Source organism: Anomaloglossus baeobatrachus, chromosome 3 (genome assembly GCF_048569485.1).
Source record: "Anomaloglossus baeobatrachus isolate aAnoBae1 chromosome 3, aAnoBae1.hap1, whole genome shotgun sequence".
NCBI lineage: Eukaryota > Metazoa > Chordata > Amphibia > Anura > Aromobatidae > Anomaloglossus > Anomaloglossus baeobatrachus.
Window position 1 is genome coordinate 100,531,883 of NC_134355.1, and position 16,034 is coordinate 100,547,916.

Here is a 16,034-nt window from a genome sequence, read left to right on the forward strand (position 1 = left end):
GCCCCTTAGGGAGGTTTCTTTGTATCGTCTTTCTCAAAAGGTGGCCTTTCTAGTTGCCATAACTTCTCTCTGGAGAGTCTCTGATTTGGCTGCGCTATCCTCGGAGTCACCTTTTTTTGTTTTTCACCAAGACAAGGTAGTTCTCCGTCCGACCCCGGACTTTCTTCTTAAGGTGGTCTCTCCCTTCCACCTTAACCAGGATATTTCCTTGCCTTCCTTCTGTCCGGCCCCTGTTCATCGCTTTGAGAAAGCGCTGCATACTCTAGATCTAGTGCGTGCTCTCCGGATCTATGTGTCTCGCACCGCTGCGCTTAGGCGGTGCACCTCTCTTTTTGTGCTAACCACAGGGCGGCGCAAGGGTCTCTCTGCTTCTAAGCCGACCTTGGCCCGTTGGATTAGATCGACCATTTCGGACGCCTACCAGAGTACTCGGGTGCCTCCCCCGCCGGGGATCAAAGCACACTCGACCAGAGCTGTCGGTGCCTCTTGGGCTTTTAGGCACCAGGCTACGGCTCAACAAGTCTGTCAGGCTGCCACTTGGACTAGCCTGCATACCTTTTCGAAGCACTACCAAGTGCATGCTAATGCTTCGGCAGATGCGAGCTTGGGCAGACGCATCCTTCAGGCGGCTGTCGCCCACTTGTGAAGTTAGGCTTTGCCTACTTCTTAGTTTTTTTCTCTTTATTCCCACCCAGGGAACGTCCCATGGTCTGGGTCTCCCAAAGGAACGATAAAGAAAAAGAGAATTTTGTTACTTACCGTAAATTCTTTTTCTTATAGTTCCGTATTGGGAGACCCAGCTCCCTCCCTGTTGCCTGTTGGCAATTTTCTTGTTCCGTGTGTTATCACCGGCTGTTGTCGTGGACAGAGTCTCCGGTTGTTCCGGTTCTTACTCGGTTCTACTTGTGGGTGGCTATTCTCCTTCAGCTTTTGCACTAAACTGGCTAGGACTGGCTACCAGGGGGTGTATAAGCTCAGAGGGAGGAGCTAAACTTTTAAGTGTAGTACTTTGTGTGTCCTCCGGAGGCAGAAGCTAAACACCCATGGTCTGGGTCTCCCAATACGGAACTATAAGAAAAAGAATTTACGGTAAGTAACAAAATTCTCTTTTTTTAGCTTCATTTGTGTGAAGACCTTTCCATATTTACATTTAAAAAAGGGGTTTCTCAACTTCTTAAGCAGGTAAAATTGTAAAGTGCTTGTAAAACTAGCAACTTTGCAATGTATCTCTTATTAAAAATTGTCTTCATACTCAAAAATGGAGGCATTTATAATTCTATAGATTATTGCTTGTGGTCTACCGGCCATTGCATCAGCCTGTTAGAGTAGTGCGTGCTTGGAAGCTCTTTGCTATACATTTTGTAAGTTGTGCCGCTCTCAAACAATGCTGCAGAGACCAAGTTGCATGTGCTTCCAGCTCAGCCAGACTGCTGGTCCAAAGTATCGATCAGGAGCACACCACACCCAGCAGACAAAGACTGGCAGGCAGGGGAGCTTTGTGCTCCTGAAAAAGGAAATTGAGAATAACCCTTTTAAATTATGCGGTTTGCCTTCACCTCCCTTTAAGTGAAGCTAATCGGACATGAAAGGTTACCAAGCTGTATTGCCCCTACTGTGGTCAGGAGTAGAGTTGAGCGGATTTGTGGAAGTTCGGTTTACTTGGTGCACTTAGACTTAAGATAAAGCTCGGTTTGGGACACGGACTTGACCCTAAACCTCCAATGGAAGTCACTAATTGGGCAGTTCGAGTTTCCATCCACATGCAGCCAGCTTAACCGATAAACAGATCTCTCCCAGGGGTGGGCAGGGTCTTTTCTTTTTTGTGTGCGCATACTACATCCGATCATGCTGTTCTTACCCCCAGTGTGAGCCCCTCAAAAGCGGCTCCCACTGGACCAAGCACTGAGCGTACCCGAGCACAGCGATGCTCGCACAAGTGGTTTGCATACTTAAAGCACCCGAACTCCGAACCCGAACTCTAATTTATTTAATTTTTGTAAGTCTATTTGGTGTGGACACCAATCCTTGGGTTCGCTCATCTCTAGTCCTAAGCCCTTTTAATTTCAGCTTCAACTGTGCCTTTATCACTAATGGAATGGTTTTTATAACTGGGAATGCATTACATGTCCTTACCTTTGCCTCAAGCTTAATGGCTACACTTAATGACATACATATTTTTGCTAAAAGGACTGGGGCAAGGCCGGAGACCTGTGGAATCTCAACATCAAGTGGCACGTTCCTTCAGCAGAAGAGGTTGAATTTGCTTATTACCTGCTGGACAACTTTTTACGCCCAGAATTGGAAAAATTAAATCATTATGGGAGTGGAGAGCTTGAGATGTCAAGGTATATTAATAATAATCTCATTTGTGATTGGTTTTAATTTCTAGGTTATCATATACTGTATGCCAACATTGATATTCCTGTATATTCTTTTGACAAAATATGGGCAAGGTTACATGTGTAATAACCTGTTCTCGAGATGACAGTTTCCGTATACTCCTAAAAGGAATATTATTCAGATTTTTTTTTTTCTTCCTTTTTTTAAGGGATGATGTTCAGCAGTGTCTCACCATTGTACATAACTGTCTTACTGGCTCAGGGAACCTTCTTCCTCCTCTGAAAGGGGAGAGAGTATCTCATCTGTAAGTATTTCCATTTCTCTTTCATTTCATTGGGGGACACAGGAAACAATGGGTATATGCCAAGTATTTCCATATTTTTCTTATTATGTAAATGAGCTGTTTAGGTCTATGGGCTGGACATAGATCTCCCTGAGAATCTGCCTCCAGAGAATATTGTAAATAAAAGGAGGCATTACCAGAGTGAGACATGTAAATCAGGAGGAGGCTGTCACAATGTGTGGGCTGCATTCTCAGAAAGGAGGAGACCCAGAGCATCAAAACAAGGGTTTTTGGGGTGTTTTTGTTTTTTGTTTTTTTTTTAATTCACTCGAAAATGTTTCACAGCCAGACCAGCGCTTTGCCAAACTGCTGTGGACTATAGTCTCCTTCAGCAAACCAGGCTTCTACAGGTGATTTCCTCACACAACCTCTACAGGTGTGTGCTAACATCACCCTAGCCATCATTTTATTCCTTTATGGTACGGTCTTATCTGTGTGTCTTTGACCCATCCAGATCTTTTCATGTAGCTCATGAGAGCAGACTGTCAGTTGTTACATGTCTCACACTGGCAACGCCTCATTTCATTTTACATATTCTCTGGAGGCAGATTCTCATGCAGATCCGTGTCCAGCCAATAGATCTTAAAAGCTCATTTACATAATAAGAAACATGGATTTCTCTGGAATAAGACTCGCATGTATCAAAGTAACATATTATTCAGCTCCCTATGACCTACATGTCCATATCGACGGCCCAGAAGGGCTTGTCCTACTCACATATTCCCTTTTTAAATAGAAACTCAAATCTCTAAAACTGATATGTAGCCTCGAAGTGTTTTCTCTTCATACGTAATTTTAGATAGAAGGGATTTCGACTTTGTTCCTATAAATTGCATTGTTTTTTTCCAGGGTAACAAGCTTGGTGTCTTTGGATGAGACAAAGCTTTTTAACGGCATTGACCATGGTGAGTTCAGTTGGTGTTTCGCCTTGTTTATCTGTGTAATATACAGTCTGCATGTCATCAACTGTTTAACTTACTCTGATGCGAATTTTATATGAGTATATTCTTATGATGTAGAATACAAAATTATATTGTGGTACAGCGTTGGCCAAAAAATTCGAAATAATTACTTATTTGCCCAAAAATGACAAAGGCAAAAGTATTCTAGTAGTCATACCTTCAATTATCGAATGAGAAAAAGGCTCCTTCAGGCAGGTTTATAAAACATGTTGTAAACTGCCTGAAGGAGCATTTGTGCTCTGAAGGCTGCAAGACTGAAGGATTTTCTCATTCCATAATAAAGGTATCACTCCTAGAATACCTTCTTTGTCACCAGCAGGTGACCAGACGTGGAAGGCAAGTTTTAGTATTTGTTCTTTACACTTTGTAGAAAATGTTGTTTTGTTTTTTTTTCCTGAACTTGTGGATTTTGCTTCAGGTCAAAAAACCTTTAACGATCAGAATTGTTGGTGATCTTTACTTTCCCTTTAAAGGGGGTTGTCTCATGTTTCTTCTTCAGACTCCTTCAGCATGTTGCTATCAGAGGTAGCCTTGCCTCGGGAGAGAAGGGCAGGCCAGTATCTAGTGATCCGGTTACTAGCCGTATAGCTAACGGCTTAAAATCATGTGCTCCTGACCTATGTGACCGGCGCCTCCAGTGGTGGCCATTAATGTAGGCAACGAGCTTCACATTAAAAATCCGGGTTTTTAATAAGAGGATTGTAAAGTTGCTTGTTTTTCAAGCATTTAGCAATTTTAACCTTTTTACAAACATGAGACCATGATTAAGACAGTTTGTTGAAACGTGTCGCTCTGACCTGGGCAAACTTTATTTTTATGCTGCATGTACCTTTTGTATTTTATGAAAAACTATCAAACAAGACAACTTTTTAATATTCCATGTGATTGCGCTGGATTTATATTTTATATAAAAATCCCAATGGTTGTATGTGACTGGATTTTCCAGCCATAAATCCAGAGCAGTATTTTTGCTATGTGTGAATGTAGCTCAAGAGTGACCGCCCTTCCTGCCGCTATGTTCTGGAGAATCCCTGACCAGGTGCTAAGGAGTCCAGGAACTCTAGTTGCTGCACACAATACTTTCCACATAGCCAGAAATTTGCACGGTATTGGGGGAAAAAAAAAAAAAAAAGGGTACTCGCCGTAAAATCTTTTTCGCTGAGTCTTCATTAGGGGACACAGCATGGTTTCCGGTGTCCCCCAATGAAACGAAAGAGAAAAAGAGACCTTCAACTGCTGTAAAATATATTTAATATATATGATATATCAATCAAGACTAAATGATTTTCATGAGTAGACATTCACCCAATGCTGCCGTATAACCCAGCAAAAAGAAAAGTGTCTCTAGATAACTAATAGAGAGGTAACCTACCTAGTGCCTTGCTTTTGATTCACACTGCTAGCGCTTTGTAATGCCGGGCCGCCTCCTCAGTCACTATTTCGGCCACTGCTGTCCTATGTGGTGTGCACTGTAAGGTGTAAATCGCTTCTGATCGCTCTGCCGCACTCCACTTTCATAGACAGCAGTGATGACGTTGCAGCGCAGGTCCATGCATTAATGGCAAATGTTACCCAGTGCTCCCCATGGCACTGAAGCTGTCATTTTGGTCCCCCAAGACGCGTCTAAAGCACTTGGAAAGAGCAGCAGTGCCGATCACATGCAGAATACCAGGTATATTGTCTGTACATTAGTGACCTATAGGCGTAGTCTTTTCCTGGGCTGGAGAATCACTTCTTTGTGCGCACTAGAAATGTGAAGTTTCTCAAGAAAATTTCTTGAGTGGAAGATTTCCGGACCTCCGGAAAAAATCCGCACCAAATCCGCGGTAAGTCCACATGCGGATTTGCCGTGGATTAGCCGCGAATTTGCCGCGATTTTCCCGCATGTTGTTCCCTGTGGATTTTGCAGGCTGTACTGCAGAAATCCGCAGGTACCTGCGGAAAAGAATGGACATGCTCATTTTCTCAAGAAATTTTCTCAAGAAAATCTTCTCAAGGAAATTTCTTAAGAAAAATCCGCAGCGTGCGCACAGCTATTTTTTTTTCTCATAGGACTTGCTGGGAAATGTCTGCACAAAGATTGCAGACATTTCTCAAGAAATTTCCGCAGCAAATCCACGGGTAAAGCGGCCTAGTGCGCTCATAGCCTTATGCTAGTCATATTTTTACTGATGTAATAAAAAGACGTCTACACATCTGATTTGTTTTATTACTTTAGATTATTCTAGGGAAAACTACAGAGAATCCATTGCGGAAACACTCAGGAAACTCTTGCGTAAGTGTTTATATACTTGGTGATCACTGGCTCCACATAGTTATCCTTTCCATTTACTTCACTGTGTTTCCTCTCTCATAATAGACTACATTCTTGACAACTCAGAAGATGATACCAAGTCTTTATTTCTGATAATAAAGGTAAATTTACTAGTTTGCATCTTGTCTGATTGATCTTGATGAGACATTGTTATGGGACGGTCCCAGTAGTGGTTAATGATTCCACTGACTGCATTAGGACATTACGCCTCCGTTGGGAAGATGGGCGCAAAGGATTGCAGAAACTGAATCGATCTCTAACACTTAATAAACTAAAATTGCAAGGCTGAAAACAAAACCAGATGTTTGCTGCCATTATTTCCTTGTGAAATGCTTTAAACTAGTGCCTAATGCTGTAGCAATGGGGTTTTTTTTGTTTTTTTTTAAATGTAATTTACTCTAAGTGCCAATTTAATGGAAATCTGCCACTAGTTTTTTTTGTTGTTTTTTTTGTTTTATCCCATATGAGAGCAGCATGATCTTGGCGCAGAGACCCTGATTCCAGTGATTTAACCCTTACTTTACTGATTAGCTTCTGTTTTGATTAAAAACTGTTTTTCATCTGCTGCAAATCTGCCAGTTCTCTGAATGCTGAGCTTTTTATAACCCCGTCCACATCACTGAGTGGCACATTTGTGTACACTGTGCAGAGGCAGAAACCTGACTATTTGGCAGCAGGTGTACCAGTTCTTTGATGAGCTGTGCCAGCCCCAGTAGACCTCTGATGTCATGAGTCCATGTAGCGATGTGGCTGTACCGGGCGTGAGCGACAGGCTTTTGTAATGGAGGTATAAAAATATTTTAAAAAGGAGGAGAGAAAAATAATAGTTTGTTATAACAGTTGGGATATTAGGCTGTGGTTTGACCGTGCACTGCTGAAGGGCCTCAAGAGTAAGGTGGTGATGCACAGTGCCAGAGTGTTGTCCCCTCACCCCTCCAACTATGGCTGGTTCCTGGGAATGTTGAGGTAGGGATGGTGCAGAAGAGAATAATTCAGCCAGAGACAGGACAGGGAGCTTTTACCTTTTACTGAAGCTCTGCACAACAGTCCAGAACTCTTCTTACATCATTCACAATGAGGGTGGTCTGACCTGCCCCAATGAGAGTTTGGTTTCTCTGCTGTGTGGTGATAGTGTATCCTCCTGTCGCTACTTCCCTACCTGGAAAGAGGTGTCTTGGAATCCTGGGATTTCCAAGACAAGGAAACTCTGCATCTTTAATCCCTTCCAGCGAGGAGGCGAATTGAATCCTGAGGGAAAACGCACTGTTTCTTCTAGAAGTTTCCAGTCTCAATCACGTTGCTGAGCTCATGGGAAAATTCACTGCTCCTTATGAAAAAGCTAATAGCAGTATCTGTATGCCACCGACATTGAAAGTCCACATGGCCTATGGATTGATATCCTGCCAATGTGTAGCTGGCCCCTCCAGAGGTTTCAACAGTTACCTCAGGACAGGACCATCTCCATATTACATGCCTTTCGTCACCTCACACCGACTTCAACTGAATTTACCTCACACCTACGCTCCTCCTCCTCTCTCTTTCTAGGATGCACACACCAGCTTTATCTGGTCAGGTGAACAGCCCCAGTAAGGGTGCGTGGGGAAATGTTTGTTTGTATTTAGTGAACAGCAGAGAAAACCAAATCTCATTAAAGCTGACAATACATGTTCTACAGATTGAAATACACATGTAGCTATTATTTGTGGCGACTCAGGCACAGGGCGCTACGCTATCTCCTGCTAATAAAACATTCATCTTATAAAAACTACATTACTCAGCCCAGTAAGTGATACATCACTGGAATCTGGGTCTCTGCCTCTACATTATGCTGCTCTTAGATTAGGTGGCAAAAACCTGGTGGGGCTTTCATTATATGTGAATGCTTGGTCCACTAAAAAAAAAAAAAAACTTTCTGCCTTGCTATGTAACAGTTTGTTCTCCCCTTCTTATCGAAGTGTTTTCTGTTCACGCATATATTAATGAGGTAGATAATTATCTGTACTTTCGTGCATGGCACAAATTAGACATGATGCCATTAAGTCTCTGAGAATACATTATACACAAATGACTTTTAAGCTGCATGTAATAAATCAGAAATAATCCCTATGATCCCAGATTCACATCTTACAGGTCGTTCTCCAGTAATGGATTTCCTTCTGTCATGTATATTTTTGCCTAATCTATCGTGTGATCAGTCAGTTTGGTCTCTTACAGATTATCAGTGACCTCCTGCAGTTCCAGGGATCCCACAAGCATGAGTTTGACTCCAGATGGAAGAGTTTTACGCTAGTAAAAAAATCAATGGAAAATCGGGTTAGTAATACCATATCGGGAAATATTGGCATAAAAGTCCTTTTATGTGAATGTGAAATGTGCAGTGTATTGTGTGCTGCTTGCGCTGGTAATGATCACTACATTTAAAAAAAACAACGCACAGATAATTCTTTTTCAGTCTTTCTTGAACGGGGGCAGACTTCTGTTTTTATCTGTTGCTGCTTCACATTGTCGTTCGGGAGCTCCGCTCCTTCTGCAGCTATTAATGATCACTTCTTATAGGCTAGTTTCACACTTGCGTTGGGTTGAATCCGCTGGGTCCGTTGCTGCGTCGTTTTGACGCATTCGTTATTTTTGTGTTGTCAACGGATGCAACGGGTCCGTTATTTCACAGGAATCCGTTGGCTGATTCCTGTGAAATAATGGACCTGTTGCATCCGTTTGGCGTCTGTTAAGCGTCCGTCTAACGGAATGCGTCGGCTCCGTTTTTGTTTAGTTTTTTTGTTTTTTTTTTCATTCTGGGCATGCTCAGTAGAAATTAACGGAATCCAGCGTCGGATTCCGATGTAAAGCACTTTGCAACGTAATCCGCCACCATAGGGATCCATTATAACTATTGACGGATGTAACGGAATCCGCCGCACGGCGTCATTTTTAACGCAAGCAATTAATGTTACATGCCTTCCTTCCACTCAGCGGCAGCAACGCAGCGTCGGCCAGGGGAAGCAACGCAGGTACTTTTGGCACAATCCGTCATCCATACAAGTCTATGGTAAACGGCAGAATCCATTAACGGATTCCGCTGTTTTCCAAAACTGTGGATTGCAACTGAAGGAAAACAACGCAAGTGTGAAAGTACCCTTAGGTAAATACTTGAAATGTGGCTTTTGGTGATAGTTATTAGTCTCCTTTTCAGCCCACATTTTTATTTGTCCAATGCTTAAAAAATAAATATAAAGGAAATTGAAAAAAAAATGTTATAAAAGGGTAAACTGCCCTTATTCTTGAAAATCTTACTGGTTGTCAGTGATGGCCACTAAATTATAGCAAATATTTTACTGTATGAATGTATATACTGTACGTGTGTAATAAAAATGTGTGTGTGTGTATATATATATATATATATATATATATATTATACAGATATAATATATATATATATATTGTATACAGATATAATATATATATATATTGTATACAGATATAATATATATGATTTTATATATATATATATTTTAGTCTCTAATCTTGATATTAGCACGGTGGTACTTATTGACATACGAGCTTTCATGTTTTTTCAGCTCCAAGGGAAGAAGAGACACATCAGAGCGCTGTTGATTGACAGAGTCATGCTGCAGCATGAGGTATATGCAGTTGAAGTTGAATAATGTAAAGGTTAAAAGGGTATTCTACAAGATGGGTGATTTAAAAGGGTATTCCCATTGCCAAGATCCTATCCCAATATCTAGTAGATGTAATTATAAGAATATTAGCAAATATCTTCAACTAGAAATGTCTTCTAGTTCTCCTGATATAGCAGTGTCTTATACCTCATGTGCAGGGCATTTTTCTTTGTCGCTCCATTGGGAGACCCAGCCAATTGGGTGTATAGCTTCTGCGTCCGGAGGCCACACAAAGTATTACACTTTAAAAAGTGTAACCCCTCCCCTCTGCTATACACCCTCCCGTGCATCACGGGCTCATCAGTTTTTATGCTTTGTGTTGAAGGAGGCACACATGCACACAATGCTCCACATTTTAGTCAGCAGCAGCTGCTGATTATATCGGATGGAAGAAAAGAGGGCCCCTAACAGGGCCCCCGGCATGCTCCCTTCTCACCCCACTGAGTCGGCGGTGCTGTTAAGGTTGAGGTACCCATTGCGGGTACACAGGCAGGAGCCACATGCCGTTTTCCTTCCCCATCCCTTAGGGGCTCTGGGGAAGTGGGATCCTAACCGGTCATCCAGCCACTGGGACCGGGCTCCCTCCGCAGCCCCTGGGGGAATCTGCCGGACAGGAGACGGAGTATCGTCAGGGACATGGCCCTGCATCTACAGGTACTCTGTGTCCCCGTTGGGACGGTGCATGAAGCACCTTGGCCTCAGACGCAGCTGCGACTGCGGTGTGGATTTTTTGTCTGGGACTACCGCGCCGACCGTGCCTGTTTGTCGGCCGCGGTTTTTACTTTAGTCCCCGGCTTTTGCGGCCTAGTGTGTTTAAACTCCCGCCTCTGAGCCTGCCAGTCAGGGAGAAAGGCGGGACGGTCGGTATGATGCCGACAGTGAGGGCTGGAGCACACTTCGCTGTCCTCCGCCCCCCTCACTGATCACTATGGGCCACCAGGTTCCCGCACTTTTGCGGTTCCGCCCACTGCTCTCTCCTCCCCTCAGAACGCCGGCAGCCATTGTTATAATTCTGCCGGTGGAGGATCTCAGAATCTGCTCAACACTGCTCTGGGAGAGGGGGATCCTAACCGGTCGCCATGCTCTGGGACCGGGCTCCATCCGCAGCCCCTGGGGGATTCTGACGGACAGGAGACTGGACATCATCAGGGACAGAGCCCTGCATCATAAGGTACTCTGTGTCCCCTGAGGGACGGTGCATGCAGCATCTGTGTTACAAATGCCGCAGCGGTTGCTGAGTGGTTTGTGAGACTGGGACTACCGCGCCGACCGTGCCATGTTTGCCGGCCGCGTTTTTAAATTTAGTCCCCGGCTCTTGCGGCCTAGTACCATATACTCCCGTTCTCGGGCCTGCCAGTCAGGGGTAACGACGGGACGGCCGACTGGACGTCGGCAGGGAGGGCTGGAGCATACGTTGGTATCCTCCTTCCCCCTCACTGAGCACTGTGGGGCACCAGTTTTCAGGTGCTGACCCCCCTTGGTGCCGCAGTGTATATATATATATGTTTATTTATATGGTATATGATCTCACTGTTCGGCAGCATTATTTGCCTTTGGCTGTATACCCTCACTGATTACTCTGCGGACGACATGCTGTTGTCTGCTCTTAAAGAGTAAGGGTGCCAAGGTACTGGCTTATTTTACAACCTGTACCTCTTGTGCGGCTATATTACAGGCAGGTTCCACATACCCTCATTGTGTACAATCCTTGGCCCCGAGGGCACTCACTCAGCCGGAGCCTCCGGCACTGGTGGGACCCTCGGCCAGGTGGTACCGCCGGTTTCCACTGCACAGATGACAGGGACAGAGTTTGCATGTTGGAATCAGCAAATCTCTGAGTAGCTTTCACATTCCAGGACTCAGTCTATGGACAGAGGGTCTGCTAAGATACTGGAAGCCTTGCAGTCCAGACCGATAACACAGGGCCAGGGAGCTGTGAGTTCATCGCTCCCGGGTCCCTCTGGGTCGGTACAACAATGGGCTCCTGGGGTAACACCCAGATCCCACGGTGAGAACTCCGTCACGGACCGCGGCCTTCGATAGGCTAAGCGGGCCCGCTGGGAACCTTCCCCGACTTCATCAGGAGTGCGTGTTTCGATCACTCTAACTCCAGAGGGGCCGTCCAAAAACACAGAACTTTACGGACAAACGCTTACTAAGCGCCTTATTGACACGCGTTACCATTTTCCCCCCTGACGTTGTTAAGGGTTGGGCTCAGTGTCACAGGGTGGATTCTCCAGTCTCTTGGCTGGCGGCTAGATCCGTAGTATTAATGGCAGATGCCATCTCTCACGAATGCCACTGACAGGCAAATAAAGCTTATGATGAAATCCATCTATGAAGCCATAGTCTCATCTTTTGCTCCAGCCTTCACAGCCGTGAGGGCACTCCAAGCTATCTCAACTTCTCTGGCTGAGATTATTGCGGTTGCACATACCTCTGCCCCGCAGGTTGTGTCCTTCACTTCTCAGGCGTAGGTTTTTTCGTTCTACGCCATGAACGCCGTTCCTGGACTCTGCGAGTCGTACAGCGGTAGCATCCACCAATTCGGTGGCAGTCTGCAGGGCCATGTGGCTACGTGAATGGAAGGCAGGCTCTGCTTCCAAGAAGTTCTTAACCGGTTTGCCATTTTCTGGCGACCGTTTGTTTGGCGAGCAATTGGATGAAGTTACTAGACAGTCCAAGGGAAAGGTCTCGTCCTTGCCCCAGTCCAAAGGTTTCGGTCATTTCGGTCCTCAGCAAGTTCCGTTCCTCCACGTCCAACAGGTCAGAGGAGGGCTAGAGGAACTCTTCTGCATGGCGGTCTAAGTCACAAGGCGGCTTCCTCATGACTTCGGCCTCACCAAGACCGCGTCCTCGGTCGGTGGCAGGCTCTCCCGCTTTTGCGACGCCTGGTGGCCACATGTCCAAGACCGATGGGTGAGAGACATTCTGTCTCACGGTTACAGGATAGAGCTCTGCTCTCGTCCTCCGACTCGTTTCTTCAAAACATCTCCGCCCCCCCGAGCGAGCCGATGCACTTTTTCAGGTGGTGAACACTCTGAAGCCTCGATGTCACAAGGAGACTTCCTAGCATCAATTGACATCAAGGATGCTTATCTCCATGTGCCGATCGCACCCGAGCTTCAACGCTTTCTGCGTTTCGCCATCAGGGACGAACACTTCAGTTCGTCGCACTGCCATTCGGCCTGGCGACAGCCCCACGGGTCTTCACCAAGGTCATGGCAGCAGTGGTGGCGGTCCTACAAGGGCCACTCGGTGATCACTTACCTAGACGATCTTCTAGTCAAGACACCCTCCTGGGTGGCATGTCAACACAACCTGACCATTGCTCTGGAGACTCTCCAGGGGTTCGGGTGGATCATCAAATTTCCAAGGTTAAAACTGACACCGACCCAATCACTGACTTGCCTCGGGATGGAGTTTCATACTCTCTCAGCGATAGTGAAGCTTCCGCTGCATAGTCAGCGTTCACTACAGACAGGGGTGCAATCTCTCCTTCGGGCCCAGTCACCCCTTGAGGCGCCTCATGCACTTTCTAAGGAAGATGGTGGCAGCAAGGGAGGCAGTTCCCTTGCGCAGTTTCGTCTGCGTCCGATTCTATCGGACACCGCAAATGGGACAGGAGGTCGACGTCCCTAGACAAGAACGTCTCTCTTTCCCTTGCGGCAAAACCTCTCTTCAGTGGTGTCTTCTTTCCACTTCCTGGGCGGAGGAAAAATCCTCCCGGCCCCCAGCTGAGGCTGTGGTCACGACTGACGCGAGTCTGTCAGGGTGGGGAGCGGTCTTCCTCCACCACTCGGCTCAGGGAACCTGGACTCCGACAGAGTCCTCCCTTCAGATCAATGTTCTGGAGATAAGGGCAGTGGATCTAGCCCTAAAGGTGTTCCAGCGGTGGCTGGAGGGCAGGCAGATCCGAATTCAGTCGGACAACGCCACGGCGGTTACGTACATCAACCACCAGGGCGGCACACGCGCAGTCGTCAAGCCTTCCGAGCAGTTCGGCGGATTCGGCTGTGGGCGGAAGCCACAGCCTCCACCATCTCCGCAGTTAACATCCCGGGCGTAGAAAACGGGGAAGCAGATTTTCTCAGTCGCCAGGGCATGGACGCAGGGGAATGGTCTCTTCACCCGGACGTGTTTCTAGAGATCTGTTGCCGCTGGGGAACGCCGGACGTCGATCTAATGGCGTCTCGGCACAACAACAAAGTCCCGGCATTCATGGCTCGGTCCAAGGATCACAGAGCTCTGGCGGCAGACGCGCTAGTTCACGACTGGTCGCAGTTTCGACTGCCTTATGTTTTTCCTCCTCTGGCACTACTGCCCAGAGTGTTACGCAAGATCAGGTCAGACTGTCGCCGCGCCATCCTCGTCGCTCCAGACTGGCCGAGGTGATCGTGGTACCCGGATCTGTGGCACCTCACGGTGGGTCAACCGTGGACACTCCCAGACCGACCAGACTTGCTGCCTCAAGGTCCATATTTCCTTCTGAATTCTGCGGCTCTAAACCTGACTGTGTGGCCATTGAGTTCTGGCTCCTAGCGTCATCAGGGATATCTCCAGATGTCATTGCCACCATGAGACAGGCCAGGAAACCAACGTCCGCCAAGATCTATCACAGGACTTGGAGGATTTTCTTATCCTGGTACTCTGATCAGGGTTTTACTCTTTGGCCGTTTGCCTTGCCCACTTTTCTTTCTTTCCTTCAATCCGGAATGGACAAGGGCTTGTCTCTCGGCTCTCTCAAGGGACAAGTATCGGCGCTTTCCGGTCCCTCCTTACAAGCGTCCGTTAACACCCTCGGATCTTAACAGGGTGCTGACGACTCTTCAGAAGCCACTTTTCGAGCCGATGCGGGATCTCTCTATCTCGCCTTTCGCAAAGGGTGGCCTTCCTAGTGGCAGTCACATCACTCAGAAGAGTGTCTCAGCTAGCAGCGCTGTCATGCAAAGCCCCCTTCCTGGTGTTTCACCAGGATAGGGTGGTTCTACGTCCGGTCCCGGACTTTCTCCCTAAGGTATCCCCGTTTCATCTCAATCAGGATATCGTCTTACCCTCTTTGGGTCCGCATCCAGTTCACCAAGGTGAAAAGGATTTGCATTTAGTAGATCTGGTGAGAGCACTCCGGCTCTACATTTCTTGCACGGCGCCCCTGCGCCGGTCTGATGCGCTCTTGTCCTTATCGCGGGCCAGAGTAAGGGATTTCAGGTTTTTCAAGTCAACCTTGGCTCGGTGGATCAAGGAACCGATTCTTGAAGCCTACCGTTCTTTTAGGCTTCCGATTCCTGCAGGGCTGAAGGCCCATTCTACCAGAGCCGTCGGTGTCCTGGGCATTGCGACACCAGGCTACGGCTCGGCAGGTGTGTCAGGCGGCTACCTGGTCGAGTCTGCACACTTTCACGAAACACTATCAGGTGCATGCCGATGATTCGGCAGATGCCAGCCTACGTAGGCGACTCCTTCAGGCGGCAGTTGCCCACCTGTAAGAGGGGGCCGTTTTTCGGCTCTTTTTATCGAGGTATTCTTTTACCCACCCAGGGATTACTTTTGGACATCCCAATTGTCTGGGTCTCCCAATGGAGCGACAAAGAAGGGAATTTTGTTTACTTACCGTAAATTCCTTTTCTTCTAGCTCCTATTGGGAGACCCAGCACCCGCGCCTGTGCCCTTCGGGCTGTTGTTCTTTTGTGTACACATGTTGTTCATGTTGAATTGTTCTTTTGGTTCATGGTTTCAGTTCTCCGAACATCCTTCGGATTGAATTTACCTTAGACCAATTTATAAGTTTCCTCCTTCCTGCTTTGGCACCAAAACTGATGAGCCCGTGATGCACGGGAGGGTGTATAGCAGAGGGGAGGGGTTACACTTTTTAAAGTGTAATACTTTGTGTGGCCTCCGGAGGCAGAAGCTATACACCCAATTGGCTGGGTCTCCCAATAGGAGCTAGAAGAAAAGGAATTTACGGTAAGTAAACAAAATTCCCTTCTTTGCTTAGGTATCCATGGTTACGGCCAGGAGCAACTAACTCACTCACTATGAGTGGATGTAACCATGGATACCTAAGCTGCAATGCCCTGCACATGAGGTAAGTGGCATGGCTATATCAGGAGATCTATACTAAATTTGTAATTGGAGGTATTTGCTAATATTTCATCTACTATATAACCCTTTAAATAACTTGGCTTCACTAACTTATGGGATCCTTTTGCACAGTGGCATAACTTGCGTTCAATAAGCCCTGGTGCAAAATTTGGACCTGGCCCCCCCCCCCCTTCCTTTCCTTACATGTTGGTCAACTGTATAGGCTCCCTGCAGTGTTCTAAATACTATAAAGACATACTTCTTACCCAGGGCCGGCGCCAGCACCCGGCAAACCCGGTCAAATGCCGGGGCCCTGA

At 46.6% G+C, this 16,034-nt stretch overlaps 1 protein-coding gene across 2 annotated transcripts in view; it reads left to right on the forward strand.

Moving 5' to 3' along the window:
* Positions 1-16,034, forward strand: part of PSME4 (proteasome activator subunit 4) — a 250,124-nt gene that overhangs the window by 139,588 nt on the left and 94,502 nt on the right. For both annotated transcript variants that reach the window (XM_075339344.1, XM_075339345.1), the window contains 7 exons: positions 2,188-2,345; positions 2,549-2,644; positions 3,533-3,588; positions 5,864-5,920; positions 6,005-6,060; positions 8,174-8,272; positions 9,535-9,597. In XM_075339344.1, the coding sequence (XP_075195459.1) occupies positions 2,188-2,345; positions 2,549-2,644; positions 3,533-3,588; positions 5,864-5,920; positions 6,005-6,060; positions 8,174-8,272; positions 9,535-9,597 (585 nt within the window). The remainder of the gene's footprint in view (positions 1-2,187; positions 2,346-2,548; positions 2,645-3,532; positions 3,589-5,863; positions 5,921-6,004; positions 6,061-8,173; positions 8,273-9,534; positions 9,598-16,034) is intronic.